At 40.6% G+C, this 23,571-nt stretch overlaps 1 protein-coding gene across 15 annotated transcripts in view; it reads right to left on the bottom strand.

The window, feature by feature from the left end:
- The window catches only part of PARD3 (par-3 family cell polarity regulator), a 629,285-nt gene that overhangs the window by 332,313 nt on the left and 273,401 nt on the right, over positions 1 to 23,571 (bottom strand). For all 15 annotated transcript variants that reach the window (XM_036842192.1, XM_036842191.1, XM_036842188.1 and 12 more), the window contains exon 4: positions 12,167 to 12,345. In XM_036842192.1, coding sequence (XP_036698087.1) covers positions 12,167 to 12,345 — 179 coding nt within the window. The remainder of the gene's footprint in view (positions 1 to 12,166; positions 12,346 to 23,571) is intronic.

Genomic DNA, 23,571 nt, shown 5'->3' on the forward strand with positions numbered 1-23,571 from the left:
TAAATACATGCTCAATAGCTTCTAGATCATAAAATTACATTTAGATCAGTGGGACACTCAAAAATGTTAAATACACCAAAAAAAAAAAAAATCATGTTGGAACTCTCCAATATGGAAGAACACATTTGAGAACTAAAATTAATTTTGCAAATAAGTTTCCTGTTGCACAGCAAATGCTTCAGGTTGATATGTTCACAAAACCAGAAGCTTGACATTATAGGTTTATCTCACAACTTACAACTGACCTTGTTAACAGTCTTGATATCAGGTAAGAGAAATAACCCCTGGAACAGATACGCATCAGGCTATAACATAAAGGATCTGGCATAAAAGGGGTTGGTCAAATCTCACATGGAGGTACACCAACTTAGGAAGGCCATGGTGTTTCCAGAGGTGACCATCAGAGCACGAAGGTCTCTGAAGCTCCCAGACATGCTTGTGGAGCAGACCAGGAAATCCAAGAAGAAAAAGATCGGCAAAACTGAGCCTCATTCAGGCTCCTTATTGGAACCAATTTCCCCAGTTGTTCCTAACCCACCTCAACAGTTCAGAATGCCACGAAAAACTTTAGATACAGAATTTTAAAAGCTGGAAGGAGAAAGCTAGAGAACATCCAGCTGAACCTCTCACTGTCTAAAAAAAGAAACAGGGACTCAGAGAAGTTATGACAAATGCTCTATGGAGATTAGGATGACTAACCAGATCCCACAGTTATACCTCTCCACTTCAATGCCCAGTTTCTGAGTGATGACATTTCCAAGTTCTCATTCTCCATCTAAGCAGGAAGTGCAGTTTACCTGAGTATAACTGGGTATAACTTCTGATATCCAGCCATTCCTATATAATGACCCCCTCCCATGGGAAAGTATCTCCCAAGTTCTTGCTTGTCAAGTAGGGTAAAGCCATTACACAATCTTGAATCACAACTTCTATTTATGTTAGAGATGGTTGATTCATTGATAAATACTACATAGTCTTAGGAATAATCAAGCATAAAATGTTTGTTTTAAAATTGTTTTAGGGACTTCCCTGGTGGCGCAGTGGTTAAGAATCCTCCTGCCAACGCAGGGGACACGGGTTCAAGACCTGATCCGGGAAGATCCCACATGCCGCGGAGCAACTAAGCCCATGCGCCACAACTACTAAGCCTGCACTCTAGAGCCTGCGAGCCACAACTACTGAGCCTGCATGCTGCAACTACTGAAGCCCGCGTGCCTAGAGCCCGTGATCTGCAACAAGAGAAGCCACCACAATGAGAAGCCCGAGCACTGCAAGGAATAGTAGCCCCCGCTCGCCGCAACTAGAGAAAGCCCGCGCGCAGCAACGAAGACCCGATGCAGCCAAATATAATAAATAAATAAATAAATAAATTTATAAAATTGTTTCAAATACAATGATCTCTTGTCTGATATAACTGGGATTATCTCGTTTATCCTATGAAAACATGCATAAGGGGTGAGGAGAAGGTAGATGGGGAGGAAAGTGTAATCTTTTTTCAAGTTACAAAGATGTTATCTCCATCTGTATTCTGAGGAACTAAGGAAAAGAACTAAAAGGGAAGCAGCAGAAACAGCAGCTCCCATTTTATTTCTTTCACAGAGTTTCACAAAAACCAACACGGTCACTGAGTTGTTCTACAGCCACCTGCACCCCACAGTCAGCAAGGTCGGGACCACCGCTTCTGACCTTACTCCTTCCACCAAGGGCAAGTGTAGGAGCAAAAAACAGGATCCAAAGGCTGCGAGTCAGATCCCACTAAGGAGCCTGGCTCGTTTTCCACAACAACAATAAAGAATGTGAGCAGCATTCGCTTGACTCCGCAAAACAAATCTGAATCTGAAACAATTTTCAAACATTTTAGAAAGTGCTACATGCTTCTTATTTTGAAGGTACAAAATACCCATCTACATTTCATTTTCTTTCAAAGACACATAACTCCAAATGTTCATATCTCAAAACTAAAATTGTAAAGAACGAGCGAACTGCACAAGAGAGGGAGGGAACAGATGCGGGGAGGTGAGGGAGAGACGGTAAAACACTTAGTCGCCTGATTCCAAAAGATCTGCCATCTTACATCTTATCCAAATGTGCAAGATGAAATCTTTTATGCTTACCTATCTAAATAGTTTACCTTAATTTGAAAGCAATATATATATATATATTCAAAGAAATTGCTGAAATTTGAAAACATTTTTACCTTAATCTTAAAGCAATATATATCCAAAGAAATTACTACAATTGGCACCATATATAATTAATGTGGCAATGTAAATATTAGCAGCTCCTTACATTTTTGCGTTTACAATCATAACTTCAATGGACTGGGTGAATTGAGTCATTCCTGGGAAAAGCAGAATTGAGTCATTCCTGGGAAAAGTTCTCGGGTACCATCTACAATTTAGTTTCTGTAAAGTTTTCCCCTTAATTGTGAAATGGCCTCCTCAGGTAAACCATTTCCACAGACACATTTTTGAAAAATGTAGAAGATCATTTTTATCTCCTCTAAAACTTGCGGTTAAGCAATTAAAATAGGAATCTAAGAATAGTCAGCACTAATCAGCAGTAATAAAGTTTATTAATTATTAAAACGGGCATCATTTTTAAAACTTCACCAAGTCTATATTACATCTCAACATCTTAGGCTTGAGTAAAAATATGCTAGCTTCATTAACATCACTACTAAAAAAAGGACTTTGTTAATTGATCTCCATTTCTTTCCCTTTTCTGGGGGAAACTTCTGTCTTTGTTTTCTCTAATCCTTGTAATTGATATTATTGTTGTTACTGTTATTGAGAAATAATATATTCAGCCCTCTTCTTGATATTTTACGTGCATTGCTCAAAACAGCTTAACAACAGCAAAGTAAATAATGATATAATTGGGTTATAACCCAAAAACCAAAAAAAGTTATCTACGAGGCTCCATCTCCACAAGAGAAGCATTTAGAATAAAGAAATTAATGGCTCAGACTTCTAAAGAATTAAGTCCTTCTCTCCAAACCCCATCAGCAGAAAAAGCATGTTCTCTGAGAAGAATATTAATTTTCAAGGAAACTACTTTGGTCCTCAAATTATAACTGAAAATTCTAATTTTAGAAAATGTGATTCTGGGAAATTTCTGAGTGATTGCTGTTGACCCCACACATACACCTTTAAAAAAATCTTAACAATCTGAATAAAGTGAAAAAGAAACAGCTGATGCAGGAGGTTGTCAGGATAAAAACTGAAGACAAAGTGGAAGCTCCCAGTCCTGAAGATGCAGCGTGTCTAAAACTGACGCATTTCTCAAACTCAGGCTTGTAGCAGGAAAGGGGGCCAACCTTAAACCAATATTTAACAAAATCAGTTGAAGAACTTTTAACAGAACTCATTTTCAAAGCAAAAAACATATTTCAAGGAACAAACAGGTGTGTCAGGAGGCTCATGGAGCCCAGTGGCTGAATCCTCGTTCCATAATTCTCATTATTGGTGCATTAACTGCCATCCGGTTCTCGGCACAAAATGTGGGTGGTACAACCTACATTGTACCTTCTTGTTTTGGAAAAAGGTTAGATTTACAGAAAAGATGGTACAGAGAGCTCCTGCATACTCTTTACCCAACTTCCTCCAATATTGACATTTTCCATAACTTTGGTTTATCTGTCAAAATGAAGACATTAACACTGACATATGACACTGTTAACCGAACTACAGACTTATCTGCAAGTCATCAGTTTTTTTCCACTAACATCCCTGTTTCACGGCAGGATCCCATACTGCATTTAGTTATCGTGTCTCCTCAGACTCCTCTGATCTGAGACTGTTTCTCAGTCTTCCCTGGTATTTTGCGACCATGGCATTCTTTAAGAATGGTGGTCAGGTATTGTGTAGAACGTCCCTCAATTTTGGTTTTTCTGAAGGTTCCTCATGATTAAACTGGAGTCAAGAGTTTTGGGGAAAATTCCACTGAGGTCCCATCTCATTACACTACATCAGGGGCTCATGTCATCACCATGAATTATCACTAGTGATACTAACCTTGACCACGGGGTTCAGGTCAGTTCACCACAGTTCCCCACTATAGAGTTAATGTTTTTCTCATTCCATCCTCTATTCTTTGGAAACAAATTACTAAGGGCAGCCAATCCTCGAGAGGAGGGGAATTAAGCTCCACCTTCTGGAGGGGGAAGTATAACATATATTATTTGGAATTCTCCTGCAAGGAAATTTGGACCTTTTCCCCATTTTATTTTTTATTCAATCATTTATTAGTATCACCGTAGTCTCGTGGATATTTATTCTGGTCTTTCGATTAAAATCCAATTATATCATTATTTACTTTGTTGTTGTTAAGCTGTTTTGAACAACACACATAAAATATCAGGAAGAGGCCTGAGTATATAATTTCGCAATAACAATGATAAAAATATCAATCACAAGGACTGGAAAAAACAAAGACAAAAGTTCCCCCAAAAAAGGGTAAAGAAATGGAGATCAGTTAACAAAATCAGATTATTAGTAGTGATATTAATGACGCTAGCATATTTTCACTCAAGACTAAGATGTGAAGATATAATATAGACTTGGTGAGATTTTAAAAATTATTTTGGTTTTAATAATAAATGCTGATTATTCTTATATTCCTATTTTAATTGCTTAACAGAAAGTTTTAGAGGTGATAGAAATGAGAAGGTTGTTATGAAATATTTTACAGTTTAAAATATTCAACTAAATGAACACTGGGCAATATATAAAGTCTGTAAGTATGTTGGAAAGTGGGTGGCATACTTAAGAGCACAGAATATGAAACAGGACAATTGAGATTCATAACACAACTTTATCTTTCAGCAGTTGGTTTAATTCTTAGGTGAATTATTTAAACTCTCTCAGGCTCTACCTCCTCATCAATAAACTGGGAATGGCCACACTACTTACACTTCAGAAGGCGATTAAATGAGATACAACACATAACACAGCCAGCAAGAAGCAAGTACTCAGATCAACTTGGCTATCATTACACGAAAATACCAAAACCTCAGAAACAGTACAGTTTGGAGATGGGACAGATGGAAACCATTTCTATCCCCACCCTGTAAAAACCGTTGCCCCAAAGGCAGTCCAGCACATGATGGCACCTAGAACACATGAAAATTAAAACAGAGCCGCCCCAGCAGCTGGGACGCAAACACCAGGTACCACAGTCCAGCACCTCACTAGGCTCTTCTCTTTAATAACAGGACATGACTTCATGACCCGAAGTAGGTATGTTTATAAGCTAAAGTATTAAAAATTAAAAATAGACACCAACTTAGAAAGATGAAATGAGGCCAAAATATTTTCAAGTGTCTAAAGAATACGTGAATTTTTGTTCAATATAATTTAATCAGTGCCAGTTCTTGGTCTCCTCTCCCAAATCAAGAAAAACGGGTATAACATCTTCATTTCCCTCTGTATGATATGCAACTTTGAGGGTGCTCAACGAGGATTCTGACATTGCTTTGGATTTATATTCCTGGAATGGTTTGTGAACTCTAAAAATATCACACCCAGGCTTAAACATTTTCTCAATAGCACCTTAGGATTTCATAACTTGGAACACAAATTATAATATTTAAAGTATGTGAAGGGGGATTATATTCCTAAATGTGACACAGAAATAGATGAGTCTCGGTTATTAACAGCTCAGGCTAGGGCACCTTGGCACTTGAGGTTAGCCTATTTTAAAAATGAGTAGAACCATCACTTACTGAACAAAAATGCAGTGCATTCAAATTAAGATCTTTTAATATGCAAAACAGAAGGGTGAAATTTATAGTTTTAGAGGCCTTTTACAGAAGTACAAATGTTGTAGCAGGACAGCCTAAGACCTGGGTCTCAGCTGGATTTCCCTTGAAGCAAATACCCCAGAAAATTAAACACAGCTATAGGGCTCTCGCAAAGGAAACGTAGTTTTAAAAAACTTCTTAGCCCATCCTTTGAGGTTTTAGATGGTTATTGTAACTAGCTGGCAGCTATGGTTGGCCCATAAATAACCAAAGGATAGACAACTTTTTTTTTAATAGCCAGCTGGTCAAATGGACTAATTCAAAAATAAAAAATTTACCAATATGACTCACCTTCCACATTAGAAAGAAAAAATGAGAAGAAGCAGACTAAGAAGCCAAAGGTTTGAGAAGAGGATGAGAAAGCAAAAAATAGGTAAATTTAGAATATCACTTTATTTTTTAACGTCTGTACTTAATTACTTGATCAAGATTATACGCTTTTACAAAGGTCCTGCATAAAAAGAAAAGTTCTCATTTTTTTTTAAATTGTAAAGCGAGCAAATATCCATTTCTTTTTTTTTTAATTGAGGCATAGTTGATTTACAGTGTTGTGTTAGTTTCAGGTGTACAGCAAAGTAATTCAGTTATATATATAACATATATAGAATATCATTTTACAATGAATGAACAAACGAATGAATGAATGAGCCAGTAAGCAGCTATTTTAAAGAGCCACGTGGAGCAGGATTCAAATGTCATTGCTATTGTATTGTCTGTGTATCAACTGCAAAGGTTTTCTCGCTCTCAGTAAAACAGGGAGCAGACATTTTCTGGAGGTTTCTTGTGCCTGATTGGTGACCCTAATGCTGGGAATTCAGTGTCCTGACCTTACATATTCAAATGCACTTGAACTAAGATTGGAGGGGAGGGGGGATGCACCAAGTAACAGTAAACAGAAACAGTGCTTTTGTCATAGCTTCTATTTAGAAACAGATTTCCTGTTCTAGTCTTGTATTGATAAGATAGGATCCAATATTTCAATGGGGTGTTGTAATACTTTAAAAAAAAAACTGAAAAAAAAATTAATAGCTTTTCATTTAAAAATTTGAGCTAAGTGTGAAAAGAAGTGAAGTGTCACAAAACCAAATATGCTAAATGTTCCAGATTCTATTCTAAGATAGAAAAATTAGCCCAAACGAAGACATATCAAAATAACGATTATATTCCTATTTGCCATCTCTTGACAGACAAAGATACCTTCCGCTTCCCGCTGGACCCAAGTTCTTTAAAAAAGACTGTGCCCCGGAATGAACAGAGAAGCTTTAAATAAAAACACACAAACGTCCTGAAATGGGTAAATGAATCTATTGGTATAAGTGTGTTTCATCTTTTAGAAGTCCACAGGTAATTCTGATACACAGCCAAATGGAACTATTAAACCATTCAATAAGACAGTAAGTTCTGGAACTCAGAAACAGTACCAGTTGCTTCTTGGTGCTCTGCATCCTACCCCTCATCCCCCAGCCCATCCCATCTAGGACTTCTCACAGAGCTCTTTATACATCATAAGTACTTTTCACTTTATTATTCATGAATTTATGGGAAGCAATTATCAATAGCTTTAAAAATGTTTGTTTCCTTGGTCAAATAAGTCTACTTAAGGAATCAGCTCTAAGAAAATAATGAGAGATGTCAACATAAATTGGTATATAAGGATATTCTCTGAAGGGTACTTCTAAAGGTTACTTATAAGAGCAAAAAAAGAAAAGAAAAAAAAGGCTGAAGTATAAATATGTTAAGCAACAAGAAAAATCACCAAATAAAGTTAATAAACAACTCCAGAAAATCATTACCCTAATAGAACCTTGTGCAAAGTATCGACATTTACAAGACAAAGGAAAATGCTCTCGGTATAACACAGATTAGGGAAAAAGGCAGGAAGTTAAACTGTACTGATGGGATGACTCCCCATTGGTACCAAGAACAGCCACCATCTGTGTAGAGCTTTACTATGCTCCACAGAAGTCCTCAAATCATACACCAAATGTCAACACTCCTCAACATCAAGACCCCAAATTACTTATCTGCTTCTTTCTATGTTTCATTACTTTAGAAAATGCAAAGAGCAAGAAATACTACTATAGGGGGAAAAAAAAAAAAACTGTTTGGGGACTCAAAATATACCACAAGAAAGATTTGTAAAAATCATTTTCTAAAGTTAGAAGGAAGATCTCACATTGCTTTGAATGTAATGGAAAGAGAGGTGACAAAGACATAATTAAGACAGCACCTCTTCCAAGAGTTTGCATGCATCAGGGGTATTGGAAAGATATCAAATGTGGCAAGCAACTAAATCAAACAGAAATAATAAACCCAGAGGGTCAGAAACATCCAGAGATGTTCTTAAACATCTCTTTAAGAAATGGGAAAAAAAATTTTTTAACCTAATGATGCCAAGGCAATATGTTCTCTTACCACTTTCCTCCCTTTCCCTGATCAGGTAAGAATCTCTCTTGGAAACTAGTCAAAATATGATTTTATGCTAATTCTACCTATGTTAGTTGGGGGGCAATATAACTTAGAAAAACAACACCTCTTATTATTTACGGGAAGGAACAACAGCTTACAACCACTGCCCAATGAACAGAACAGACCTGATTCCTAAAACCTCATGGCAGACTGATTCTGATAAGTGCCTCATTACAGTGGAATGAATCAAACCCTATCCACATATTTGGTGGTCTCTTCATTCACAGGGACACGGACCTAGTAAGGATGGCTAAAGAGCTGGCAAAACGACTTGAGAATTCACACTGACTGAAATACTCTTTTCCAAGATGAAGTATTAATATGCACACACAAAATCTCAAATGAAAATACATCTTCCAGCAAGATACTTTCCACACAAATTGTGAGCAAAATGGTCTCTAAGAGTTGAAAAGGGCAGCCAGCCACCCAAGAGCTGGGTAACAGGAATAAGCCAATGTTCCAAAGAACTTTGAAAAAAAGCCAAGATTCTCTTCCCCTCTATGCCTCACGGCCAGATAAAACTACGACAGAATTTAAGAAATCCAGAAGCCCGTGACACCCTTGGTCTCTTGGAGCCCTCACCTGGCTTAGTAGCACCACAATCTGTGAACTTTGCCCTCTAAACTCGACAGCGGGATGAAACAGTATCACAGTTTTAACTGCGAAGACTCCACCTCTCATCTGTGGTTTTGAACCACAAGGGAGAGTTCAACGTGGCCGTGCTCTCACACACGAGAAAGGAACTGCCGGGTTCGGAAATAAGAGATTTTAACTGACCGGTGACATTACACTAAAACTGTTTTGCTTATTTAACTCGGAAGAATAGAAGCTACTTACATATGCAGATGAGTTATACAGGAACACCAACCTATTTTAACCATTAGAGATCAATGAATCACAGGACTGTGAACCCTTAACTAATTGATTTCCGTGTTTTCATACAGAAAACCTAAACCTCTACATGCTGATAAGAATTTATAACATCTTGAAATTGCCCAGCATAGGTAAGCTCTCATGGACGCAACAGAAATAAATAAATTTAATACTGATAAGCAAGTATGCTTTCCTCCAAGCATCCTTTCTTAATATTGAAGACATTGGAAGTCGTTTTTATAACTGAAAATAAGACAGCATTTATCAGACCTATACCTGTTAAAAAAAAAAACAAACGGCTCAGACTAAGATAAAAACAGCTTAAAAATCTAGACTAGGAAACTTAGTAAATAGGTATTCGAAAAGTAAAGCCAAAGATAATTCAAAAGACAAACTCATTACACATTACCTTTTATGTGTGTCGTATGTGAATACGATTTCATCTAGAGATATGTGTGCGAATCAAGGCCTCTGCCATGGGAAAGTGTAGGCATCTGGCTACATTAAATACCACTCCCAACAGGGAAAAAGCTTGTTGGGTAAAGTAACCATTTTTAAAACAAAATTATATTCAAGTTTGTCTTACAGTGCTGATACTTATAATGTAAAAAAACATAGTATAAATGTCCAACAATAAGAGAATGATAAAGTATACTCTACCCTGGAATACTTGGCGTTCATTAAAAATATTTTCTAATAAAATTCACACCAGGGGAAATCCCTGTGAGATGAAAAAAATGTAGAAATAATCAGGATGCAAATATGTAGACAAAGAATGACTCCGACTTTGTGTGTGTGTGTGTGTGTGTGTGTGTGTGTTCACTAATATCTTCGTACTGGTTGTTGATGAGTTTGGAATTATGGATAATGTAATTTTGTTCTATTCTACTAGTTGCCCAATTTTTTACAATGATAGACACATGTTATTTAAAAGACAACGAATGAGGAACTTCCCTGGCTATCCAGTGGTTACGACTCCATGCTTCCACTGCAGGGGGCGCAGGTTCAATCTCTGGTTGAGGAACTAAGATCCCACATGCCACGTGGCATGGCCAAAAAATAAAACAAAATAAAAGAGAATGGCAGTGAGGTGGACATGGTTAACTGGCCATAAGCATCTCCATCCTCTCCAGGCAGCTTCCCTGGGCTGCAGAGCCTGGAAGGCTAAAGTCCGTTTCCCAGACACCCCTAGACATAAGGATCTGGAGCAAACTGCATTCTGCCCATTTGGATTCAACAGCCTGAGATTTTAATGATAATTGTGAAATAGGGGATTTTCTTGGGCTGTTATTAGTGGCAAGCCATGGAGATGACGGCTTTTTCTAGGGTGTTCCTGGGTTCAGGCCCAGCTCCACAGGTGACAGGCGGCAAGGTGAGCACAGGTGGAGACAGTGCTAACGTCTACTGGGCCAATGCAGGCAGCAGGACGCCAGGTCCTGCACCTCTGCCCCCTCCCCAGGCCAGCTAGACACGCTGTACTGCACTGTCCAGAAAGCCCTGGGGGCCCAGCCTATGATCTGCTCTTCTAGCCCTTCCAATAATTTTCTGAAAAGCAAATTCTCAATATTAAGTCCTTTTATGTTTAAAATAGCTCCTGTGATTCTGTCTGCTGTAACTGAAGCTGACTCATACAGCCAAGATGTTGAATGAGTTAAAAAGAAAACTTTGATTACCTCAGTGACTTCTGACCCCCTATCCTTCAACTAAGCGAAAATCTTTTTTTAAAGTAATAAATTTTTTTAAACTACCAACTTGACTTGTTATATATTTGTGAATATCCATGGAAATCAGGTCTATTCCGAACACAAATTAAAGGTCACGAGGCCTATTCAGAAACCAGATTCTTTGAATAGTCTACTGCATGATAAAGCATTCTAAATTTTCAGGCTAATCTCAATGAGAAGAAACTCATCACATATCTAATAAAATATAACAGAAGAGTTAAACCCCTCATCCAAAAAATCAGACTATAGTACATTGTATTTTCTTGGTAGATTCTTCTCAGTTTAAACTTACATATTCCCTTCTTTTTTTTCTTTACTTGAACTGGTACGAAGAAGAGTTTGTTGAAATGTGAAACCAAGATAAAAGAAATATTTAAAACAGGTATTTTGACACAGATGCAAAGGATAAATCAAGCAAATATCAAACTACATTGATTTTTACTATTAATATGTGATTAATATATTTCCACACTTCTCGATATGTATGGTGCTCAATTACTGGCTGCACTGAAAAATGTGTATTAATTCATTCAACAGATGTTTGCTGAGAATCTATTTTATAGATTCAGCGGTGAAAATGACAAGCACAGCTTAAAGCTCATTGGGTAAAAGGTTAGAGGTATAACAGAATGGGATGGTACGGCTTCTGTAGGAATATATGACAAGGAGCATTAACACAAATTGGAAAAAGTAGACTAAATAGACTAAAATAAAGCTTATTTATTTAGACTAAATAAATTAGGTCATGAACAAATTAAATTTGGTCAAAGAAGAGAATATTATTAAGACTAGACAGTACACTTCCATTTCGTTTCAATTGAGTAGAGAGAGCAAATGACCATGGATGGCGCCCACTTTCATCCTTAATGGTTCACATGCTGTGATTTCTTTAATGTACCTCAGGGACCAACATGAATATGTGCTTATACATGCGCAAAAGATCCCTGTAAGGACATGCAAAAAGCTCATAATGGGGCTGCCCAGGAAGAGACATGCGGTGATCAGCAGACAAGTTAGGTCTTAGGAGAGGGACCTTAGGCGTACATACTTCTTGTTAAAAGGTTTCATTCTTCATCATAGGAACATATTATCCATTCCAAAAATGGATACATAAATAGATACACAATATATAGCAGGATTTAATCAGAAAATTCAAGGGCAATACAAAAGAAGAAGTTATCTGAACTTTCGTGTGAAGGTCACAGAGGACGTAGCAGGGACGCCATGGAAGCAAGGGCCTGGTCCACGGCTGACTCCCATCACTGATAGAAAGAGGACATGATCTAGAAGCAGTTACCTTCCTGTCACAGGCTGCAGGGCTGCCGGCGGTGTTTTGTTTGAGGAAGCCAGCGGTTGTCGACCAGCGTGTGGGGTTTTTCCGTGAAGGTTCTTCAGAGGAGAAGTTATTATCACTGACAGACGTGGAGAGGCCAATTAAGGCTGGGTCACTGCTTCGTCGGACGTGAAGAGGCATATCTACAACACAAAACAGCGTTATTAAAGATAACCTAACGTCTGAAAACTACATGTTAGGGTAAAGGTAGTTAAATCAAAAGATTAAAGAATAGAATAACACTTTAAGGTGACAGTGGGCCAGCCTCGTAAATAGAAATTCCTTTAGTCCCTTTAAAGACTTCACTGCAAAAGAAATATGGTACCTCCAGGATACCTGGAGTGAGAAGGCCGGGCTGGTATCTGCACTTCACACTGGTTACCTGTGTGGCTCTGGGCAAGTGGCCTCCCTGTCCTCTGCCTGTGGTCCCTTCCTACACAAACGGCAATAAAACAGTACTTCTCTCCTAAGGGTACCGGGAGGACTGAATGAGCTAAAGTGCGTAAGACAGTGTCTGACACACGGTGTGCACTCGATAGAGAGCGACAATAATCACCACTGCTGTTCTCATCATCCTGATATTGGTTTGGCTCAGCTATTAAAGAAATCTGTTAAATAAAATATTTCGTTTGTTCAATAAAGTATTATCAGAAAGTACAGAGCACAGACATGTTTCTTATCCTTAAGAAAACGGAAATCTTAAAAGTAGTACACCAATACGCAGGTAGTGTCTGCCATATACTCACATACACAATTACATAAAAGATGGTGTTTTAGCAACTGTATTCCAATGAAAGAGCAGTGTGCTTGCAATTACTCTAGCAAAATCAACAACAAACCCAGGCTAAAATTTGTAATGGTAGCACTGAGAACATCCTAGCAGATGTGATCACCGTTACAGAAAAGAAACAGAACTACAAAACCAGAGAGAAGAATAAAGGCACATGAGTCTGTAGCACTGAGAATCAGAACCAAAAGCCCCACACATCAACAGAGTGAAAAGCATAATAAACATAAGACAAAAATTTTAGATGATATTACGCTTAGAGTAATCTGTTTTCAAAAACTAGGATACAAGTTAAATATTTATAAAAAGCCTCTAACAAAGCAGCTTTAGCAGTGAAGGAGTAAACTCATCATTTACCATGAGAAACGTTTTTGGAATATTGATGCATTTGCTCAGTGGTGTGGCTACGGAGATCCTTGAGGATATGAAACTAAAGATAGACTATTTACATACATTGAAGGTTATATTTAAACCACTGTCAATCCAATATGTTAAAGCAAATTAGAAACAACCAGAGAAAACAGAAGCATATGAATCATAATAATATTGCATTTAACATTTGCTTCCAATAAAGGATTTGATAACCAAGAAAGAGCCTGAATAACACTACCAGAGAAAAAAATATACTGAACATTTAATATTGTTGGTGGTTATCTTAACTTGCTGAGAGAAACACATACATGAAAATTATGGGGAAGAATAATTTTCAATTTTCAGTGTGTAAACAGTGTGTGTAAAGTCTTGTGACAGCTCTTGCTGCTTATAATTTGCACCAAAAAAATAAAAATAAAACACAACAAAGAACTATACAGTCACTCTCAAAACAAGTTCACAAAAATATACATCTAAGGAACTATGTGTGTTAATAGTACAATGCTCTTACCATAAAAAAGTTCCCTCCCAATTAACAAAATTGTTCCCACATTCAAAAATCAAAAATGTAAGCAGAAAAGCAATAAAATGGTGTGGAAGAAGAATAAAATACTTCTGGGAAATAACAATAATGCTCCTTAGATATGGGCTCTGTTGCTTTCCAATTACAGGGTCGCTGATTACTTAGTTGTTAAGGAATTCTGTATACCTCAATTTCTCTGTGTGTGTGTGTGTGTGTGTGTGTGAGTGTGTGTGTGTGTTAAGTCTAAAAGAAGCACTATTAGTTCACAAAAGGCCTTTAAAAATGGTACAGAGGTAATGACTAAAAGCAGTACCCACAATAATAAAATAACCACATGAAAGTCCATTTCAACCCCCAAATAAATTCAGGGACTATACATTTCACCAAATTCACTTGGACACAATAAAACAGCTTACTCAACTTGTTTCTGAAAATTTCCCCAAGAGAAACACATTGCAGACATGATTCAGATTAGATGAATAATTAGGATCATCATCTTCTGAAGGGACATGATCACTGTGTTAATCTGTTAGTCTGAAACAGACACAAATAATTAGCACTTTACCTCTTTGTATCTGTAACTCTCAAAATTCTAGGTGCAGGGAAAGAAAGAGGATTCGAGACCAGGGGGTTACAGCAGGGCTGCAGACCCTTGGGTTGCACCTTCTGGGGAGATGCTGGGCCCCCAGGCAGCATCTACATCAAACACACTGTAAAGGATGTCCCAGGAGACGTGCTACTAGGCAGCCCTTCCTACGAGTTGCTCACACATTCATTCCGCTTCTTGTTTTCATTTTAGTGATAGCCATAAAAGAAATGAATATAAGGACAGTCTGGATCTTTCATTTGCACCATCCTCTAACTGAGTACCCCCGTGCAGTTTCAGACCCCATGGTTACAGTGGTGGCCACAGTCAAATTCAGGAAGGTGTCCTAGATCTGATTACCAGGCGAATGAGAAAAGAACAGAACTCATTTTAAAAAGTAAACTACGTGTTCTCAACAAAGGAACACCAAGTGACATCATGATGATCTTGAAGTTAAGGTTTTCTTGCAATTGTTGAGCTGCAAGAACAGAGTATCAGAGTGCTGCACACAGGCAGCAAAACTGGGTCCAAATATAAAGACCCTGTAACACACCACGTGTCCACGCCCATACTGCCTACGATTTAGACACAGTGTCTCACACTGATGGTGAAAATTTACATTTTTATTGGTTTATAATTTCTTCTTGGTTTTATAGTTGTGTGAAAATTATGTCATTTTCATCCAGTTTATACACACACACACCGATTAAATAACATTAAGAAACCAGTGACTTGAAAGGATCTAAATCTTTTTCTGTTTTTAACATTAGTCCCAGTGGAGAAACACGCAACTTGCTTCACAGATGAGTAAGCGGAGGCTCGGAGAGGTGACCGGAGGAGCACAGGGACAGTTTCCTGTCCAGAACTTGAGGTGCCTGGGTCAGTGCTCCATCACCACCCAAATCATGAAATTAATCCTATTATTCAACCATTCATTGGAAAACAAACTCCACTTCTAGCTACTTGCAGATATAAACATTAGTCTCAATTTTGTAAAAGGGAAGAATTTTGTTGTTTTCACAGTAAAATTACTTATACCTAGAAATCAAACACTGATTTTAACTAATAGCATCATTAGATTTGGGAGAGTTAAAGAACTATTACATCAGCCATACATACAGACTGAAACAACTGGAGTCCCAATTTCAAAAATGCTAAAATAGGAGAAGGAACAAAAAACCTCTACTGGTTCAACAGAGGAAGTATGATGTATAAGATGATGTAGCATGCCCCAAGCGAGACCCGCCTATACTGGTATTTCTCAACTCTGACCACAGGACCCTTTCACACACTCTAAAAATTACTGAGGACCCCAAAGAGGTTTTGTTTATGTGGGTTATAGCTCGGGATATTTACCATACTAGAAGTGAAATTGAAAAAAATTTTTAATATTTACTTATTCATTTTTAAGTTAACAATAATAAACCTATTACATGTTAACATAAACAACAGAATTTTATGAAAACAATTTTACAAAATAAAGCACATGTAGTGGGGTAGCAGCACTGTTTCACATTTTGCTCGGTAGCAGACATCTGGGTTCTCACTGCTGCTTCTGCAGTCAACCTGCTGCAATATGACCTAGTGTATGAAGAAAAAACGAGCTCCACAAATATTTAGCTGGGAGGGGAAATCAAATGTTAGTAATCTTTTCAGATAACTGTATATCTTCTTCTTTGATACCACACCAAAGATTGAGAAATTAGTTTCTCAAAGGTTAGCTACAATATGGAATGTAAACTTCCCATTCTTTGTTAACATTTGTCTTACACCTGGAATTGGATCTTTTACCTGTGACAAATTTTGTAACATTATTTATTTGGAATATATTATTAATTGGGTTTTGCCAGTCTTCTGAATGTTGATATATTTCTTTACATCAGAAAGTCACATATGTGAACATCATTACCAATTCCATCAGAAAAATCATTAAGTACTGGGAAGTTGTCATGCTCACAGTGGGATATAAGTTTTTCCAAAATCTAATTCTACTAGAAAGCTTGAATGTTATCTTTGGCAACAAATATTGTCAGTCGTTTGCCATGTAGTGACAGGCTCACTTCATCCATTTTCTAGAAACCCTGCCAGACACCAAAGTCTGAATAAGCACAGTTTTTCCAGCCTTCTTTCAAACAAAAATAGTGTTCCACTAAAAATGGTTACCTTAGCTTACAACTCAAACTATCACATGAAAGTTTTTCTCAATAAACCACTGATCTTCAATATGTACAAGTACTTTATGCCTACCGCCTATGCTGGCACACAAAATATTAAATTGTGTACTCAAGGGTCAGGATTTTTTAAAAGTCATCATTTTGCTGCTTCATCAAGAATAGTAGATAAAATGGCTTTTTTCCTTAAACTGCGGGTGTGTTGGGTGAAGAATACATTTGGTGCTACCATCTCACTTTGTGCCAAGGAGCCTGCCTCTTACCCATCAGCGTCTGGGCACCACTGGTGCACTTGTCAACCCAGTGAACAACACAAAATGTTTCTGGAACACCATGAAAAGAGTTTTGTGTAACAGTCTCCCTGAAATGGCCTTACTGATGTGAAGGACCCATAGACCACACACATTAAGAACCACTGGCCTGAACGCATAATCCTGGCATGTTGGTTCACCTCACTGGACCTCAGTCTCCCCATCTATAAAACCAGAGGCTGCACTAATGGGGACAAAAGATCCTTTTAATGCTAAAAATTGTGTGATTCCACATTGGATACACTTCTATACTAGTAATCATCCACCAAACCTCATCCTAACAGAACTTAAAGCAATTTATGAAGATGTACTAGAAAAAAATAGAAAAGCATTTCAAAATAGTATCAACAGGAATTACCAGTTGCATCTAAATAAGTGAAAGTATTACAAGCAACAAAGGAGGAAGAAGATGCACAGAGTTGTGGGTAACAGAGCAGAAGGAGCCACAACTGGCGTGAGGTCTTTGGATGAACCGAACTTGATTTTAAGGAAAGAGATTCTTCCAAACGCCTGGTCTTATCAACAAAAAGAAGCACGAAACACAACTGCCTGATTCATCTGACAAGCTCCCCACCTCTCACTGCACTGATAAAGCATAATATTGCAGAAAGAATGCAATTTTGTCTTGGCCTCAGAGAAATAAAATACAAATACGGCCTTTTTGCCTATAATTTCCTCCATATTTCTGGGGCTCACGGCCTATTTCAGCATTACTAATAATCTGATGTAATTTGTGTTCTTCAGAGCAATTAGAAATAATGGGAGCTTCTCATTTCAGGTAATTTGGTCATTATTATTACGATTCCTCACCCTCCATTTTAGGAAAATCAATGCCTTTCAAAACACGATAATAAAACTTTCTCTCCTCATAATCTTCTGAGTTATTTAATATATATCTTTTCAAAGTATAGCCTCTGAAATATTAACAAGAAAATTCAAAGATGAGGATCTTCAATAATTAAGCTACTGGATGAAGCACACGGGGGTGGGCGCGATGTCACTGGGTCCCGGACAGCTGTTTGATGTGTGCCTTCCTTTGAAGAGTGGATAAAACAGCAATAAACCCTCATCACAAGATCTCAAATTCTCTGTGGCACTAATGCACTGTAAATATTGATTTGCTTCTCTAGATTAGGTGCCTTTTAAATAAGTGGGAAAATGGAACATCTAATAATGAATTAGAACAAATACTAAAAGGGCAGATACATACATTTTTAACGGTTACACATTGCATCCCTACTCCTAATCAACTTTCCCAGTGTTTCTCTTCTTTTCTTCTTCAAGTGATTTTTAAATTATTTACCCACTCAAGGCAATGAAGAAACCTTTTCCATAAGACAGGCAGCAGTCATCAAGGTATTTAACCAAATCTAAAAATAATACGCATGCAGTGACACAAGTTCTATTAGAACATACGATGCAAACAGCATAATTACTCTTCATGCAAAATGAAGACCGTCTCCCCCATCTTTGGGGCAATTACACATTTCCTAAAGACACATCTCACAGTGAGAAGGACCAAGTTATTAACACATGCCACGGGGAGAAAAACCTGGCATCAGGATTGCAAAGTCCACCTTCCAATGTAAGTTGCCCCTTTTTGTAAAGGTATTTATCAGTATTTCACTTACTGAGATAAAATCCTTGGAAGAAATCTAGGGAAGGCAAGGCAGGAAATAAGCTTGAAAAAACAATGAATGACTCAGAGAGAAGGATATAAAATGACTTTATCACCCTGTTATTATATGTATTATATATATACAAGCAATAAATAAAGAATACTATAGTTGGACGGTGCCTCAGAGATAAATTGAAATATCACATTTACAGATAAGTGCACTGAGGCCTGGATAGAGACTGTAGGGCTGGGTCAAAGGTCACACTGCTCCTCTGTGACCCAGCTGTCCCTGGAGCGCCTGTCAATAGACTCCCCATCCGTGCCGTTTGGAGCTGACCACACTGCTGTCCAGGAAGAACTAAGACGTGTCAAAGCCACAATATGCTTACACTTCACTAGAGATAACAGGTGATTCCTTGGAAAGATTGAGTTTAAAACCCACTTCTATAGATAAGAGGATGCGTTCACTGGTCCCACTGAATCTTAGACACATGTGAGGAGGGAAAAGAGAGAAAAGAGAGCCAAGGGGAAAATATACATGCATTCTTCTAATGTCATATGAATGTTTACAAGATAAAACCAAGAGTTTTTCTGAGGCATACGAAACTGGCATCATTAGAATTCTCATGCTGAAACCGATAACACGACCACCCCGATCAGGAACCCTCCAACTGCTCATATGAGTACAAGTAAAAGTGGGCATATGTGAGTAAGATCAGCGGGTTGTTTCAGTGCTGCTGTGATCTAATACTACAGTGTTTCAAAATCTTACCAGTAAGGGAAATATACAAAGGAGCCCTCTATATTCTTTCTTACAACTGCATGTGATTCTACAGTTATCTCAATTTAAAAGAGTAAATAAAAGCCCTCCTAAGAAGTAAACAGAAGGTCCCAGGCGAGATGTCTCGAGGTCAAGGCCTGCAGCCACCGGGACTGAAGGCATCTCTCTAACCCCGTCTCCCACAAGTCTCCTCCCGCCGCACCCGTCCTGGCGCCCTGCTGGCTCCTCCAATATGCTCCACCCTCGGGTGCCTCCGTGCCTCCCCCCGACCCCACCGCAAGGAGCCTCTGGCCTCCACCCACCCCCGTTCTCACTGCCCAGGGTCCTATGCCCCGTGGCTGCTCCTCGAAGGGCGCCAACTCCTCAAATCCATCCAATCCGGCAGCAGACGGCTGACTCGGAAAGGGGCAATTAAGGAAAGTTTAAAGGAAGGACAAACATACGACAGGTTTAAGGAAAAGCAGCCGGGGATGAAGTACCCAAGAGACAAGGGGAGCGGAGGTTCTCACCGCAGGACACAGCCACCAGCACAGCCCAGCCGGGCAGGGCTCCCGTCCCTCTCCATCAGCGCCCCGCCTTCGGTGCGTCCCCCGCCTAACCAGGCCGCGCGAGAGAGCCTGGAGCCCGTGGACACTGCGAGAGGGGTCGGCCCTTCCCCCGCCGGCAGCAGCGCCGACAGCGGGCCTGCAGGAGCTCAGGACGCCAGTGGGATTCCTCTACCCCTTTCTCCCACTCCACTTTGCTCCTCCTCCTAACAGCATCAGCCTGTTAGGGCTGCACCTGGAGGACAGGTCTTCACGCTATCATTGCAAACGCCCCGCCTCCCTCCCTGCACGCATGCGCACATGCCCCCAAAGTGGGAACCTACATTTTTTCTTAGATACCTCAGCCAGTGGGACTTCCCTGTGGTTAAGAATACCCCTGCCAATGCAGGGGACACGGGTTCAAGCCCCGGTCCGGGAAGATCCCACATGCCCGCAGAGCAACTAAGCCGGTGCGCCACAACTACTGAGCCTGCGCTCTAGAGCCCACAAGCCACAACTACTGAACCTGCGTGCCACAACTACTGAAGCCCACGCGCCTAGAGCCCATGCTGCACAACAAGAGAAGCCACCGCAATGCGAAGCCCACGCACCGCAACGGAGAGTAGCCCCCGCTCGCCACAACTAGAGAAAGCCCGTGTGCAGCAACGAAGACCCAACGCAGCCAAAAATTAATTAATTAAAAAAAAAAAAAAGATACATCAGTCAGCAACAAAAAAACTTCCTAACCATTAAAGATTTCATTTGGGGGTTGCTATCCTGTCGTCCCTGAGGGTAGGAGAGAGTGGTTCTGGTCTGGCTGCTGAGGTGGAAAGCCTTTCGTGGTTACCTCCCGGCCTCCTGGGGGAGGGGAGGGCTGGCCTGAGGCCATTATGGGAGTGACCAGGGGCTTATACAAATGTGCACTGGCTACTAAATCCGGACATAAAAACTCAGTGTCCCCAAATCCTTTGCTAAGACAGAACGTGGGACAGGGTGGGTGCTGTCAGGGTCCTGAGCTCCCTCCGGGCCCATGGGGAACACCCAGGAAGCCCCAAGAGCAGAGAAAACAGTGCTTCCAAGGGCTACCTTGGCCCTTTCACTGATTTGGGGTCCCCTTTCTGTTCTGCTGTGGCAGGTGTGACGTCAACACGCACTTGCCAACATCTACTAGACACAGCTCCTCTAGGAGTCTACAGAATAATGAATACAGGGCCAAGAGTCCTTCGAGAGTTGTGTATTGTGGAAAAATCACTCCAAGTGAATGCCACTCTGACCATTCAGATACTCGAGCAGACCCCCACCTGCCCGGCGAGGGCTGAGGACAGGTAAAACCGGGTGTGAGTGGAAGGAAGGAGGCGAGGGTAAGAAGAGGAATGACACCCCAGGGTGCCGACGCAACTCACCACAGGGCGGGGAGCGGCACAGCCACGTGAACGGGGGGCACGGGAGAGTTTCTCTAGGACAAGCCTGTGGGAAACTTAGGCTGCTAATTTTTGTATTTTCAGAAAAATACCTTAAGAGAGCAAGGAGGGGATTGAAGCTGAGAACACAGGAGAGTGAGTGGGAGCACGAACGGGGGAGCCGGGAGCAGGTAGGAGCTACTCCCGAGCTCTTCTTAGAAAATGAACGAAATACTCGGAGAAAGAACAGGAAAAGGCGGGGGGACTTCTGTGTTACTTTCCCTCCCAGATGTGTGCTGAGCCCTGCACGTGCCCTCTGTCTATTTCCAGGGACAGTCGCCCCAGCTGGAGGGGGAGGACGGCGAGTGTCAAGTCCGGCTCTGTCTTCCTCACTGCCTGATCCCGGGACTCAGAGCGGCCCCTGGAAGAGAAAGTACCCGATTCCTGTTGTGCGCGGCAGCTGTGCTGTGAGACCACTGCTAACCTTCCGAGAATTCAGAAGTACTGAAGCACTGGTCCAGGAGGGGCCACAGGTGAGGTCGGAGCCTCTGCTCCCAGCAATTTCATCAACCCATCCATGAATGGCCGTGTTTTACAGGTGTTTCTGTTTAAAGACACCTCATTTCATAGATATTGTTGATTCGTGAACATGAAACTCACAGCCAACAGGACTAAATCTCATGCCTGATTGAAGATGAACTAACATGTGTATTTTCTCCATAAGGCACATCATAGACTTATTGTACTTAGGAGCACAAAACAGCATTTTATGTTCGGGGGTCATTTTGAGCAGCAAAATCACCAACCAAAAGCACAAAAACATGAAAAACATGGCACCAAACAGACCATGAAAGGGACCTTGTTTACAGTATGAGCACTGAAAAAGAGGCAGAAGGTCCTTGCTCACCATCAACTGGGGACACGTGCGACTGGATTCAACAATATTTGTGGGAACCTCCACAAAGACTGAGGTCCAACTGTACCTTCTCCCATAAATATTTGTCAAATGAATAATCGACTCAGAAACCTTTAAAAGAGAACCACCCCCACTTCCTCCAGGTTCCTCCCCAGATACTGCTCTCTGGCTTCTTTCATTGACAAGCGATCTCGGAGAAAGAAGAGCTGACTGCTTCATCCCTCCCTTTTCCTTTAACCCACTATTATGTGGCTTCCTCCCCACCAGCCCACCAATACAGGACCAGAAACCTCCCTCTCTTTATCAGCGGGTACTTTTGAGCACCAGTCTCTGGGGAGCTCAGGGTGTGGCACAGACATGGCCTCTGCCTTCGTGGAGGCTGCAGCATGGTGGAAAAGGCAGACGAGTCACCCAGCCCCGTGCAGTGTGATCATGGTGCTTCAGGAGGAATACCAAGAGCCACCAGAACACCTAAGGGGGGACCTTTCCAAGAGCATCCTCGAAGACTTCACGACAGAAGGGACGGCTAAATTTTCCCTGCTGTCCTTTCACACTCTTGGTGTCTCCTCTCTTAGGAAGCCCTGACCACTTCTACAAGGGGCTCCTTCTATGGCCTGATCCCACCAGCGTATCTGCCGCGCTGTCATCCTGAGTCTGGGGATCCGTCTCCCCTGAGCGCACAGCTCCTAGAGGATAACACCTGCACTTGTCACCGTCACACTCCCCAGGGGTCACCCTGAACAAGTGCTGAGCCATCGAAGAAGTGAATGAATAAGACATCAGTGCTGAAGGTTTGGGTTTGTGTGTTTTGGGTTTTGTTTGGTTGTGGTGATGGTGGTGTTTGGCCAGTGGGGTGGACAGAAAGGAAGAAAACATGCAGCCAGAGAAAAGTGCAGGGGCAGAGAGGCCAGACGCTTAAATTCTACAGAACTTAAAGGACTGCAAGCAATTCCGTGTGGCTAAAGTGTAGAGTTAAATAAAGAAGTGATGTAGAAAGTGAATGCCAGGGAGGGAGCCCTGGATGAGCCAAGCAGGGTCTTGTAAGTCAGAAATTCTCACACTTTAATGTGTACACAACGCGCCAGGGGATCTTGTTAAGATGATTCCATAGATCTCGGGTCACGGAAGATGAAATTCAGCCTTTCTAGCGTCCACCACCACACTTCAGGATTCCATGTAGCAGGACTGCACTATGCTAAAACTTTCTTGAGCTGTGCTAAAGACTTCTGGTGCACTTTCATCAGCTCGTGTGTGCCTTCCCTCCAGCCCGGCCATCTGGATGCATCCCTTACAGAACACCCATAACACCTTTGCTAACCCACACGTCAGATGTCACGACTCAGAACGGTTGGTATGGTCGGGTCACAGGACATCAGATTA

Source organism: Balaenoptera musculus, chromosome 2 (assembly GCF_009873245.2).
Source record: "Balaenoptera musculus isolate JJ_BM4_2016_0621 chromosome 2, mBalMus1.pri.v3, whole genome shotgun sequence".
NCBI lineage: Eukaryota > Metazoa > Chordata > Mammalia > Artiodactyla > Balaenopteridae > Balaenoptera > Balaenoptera musculus.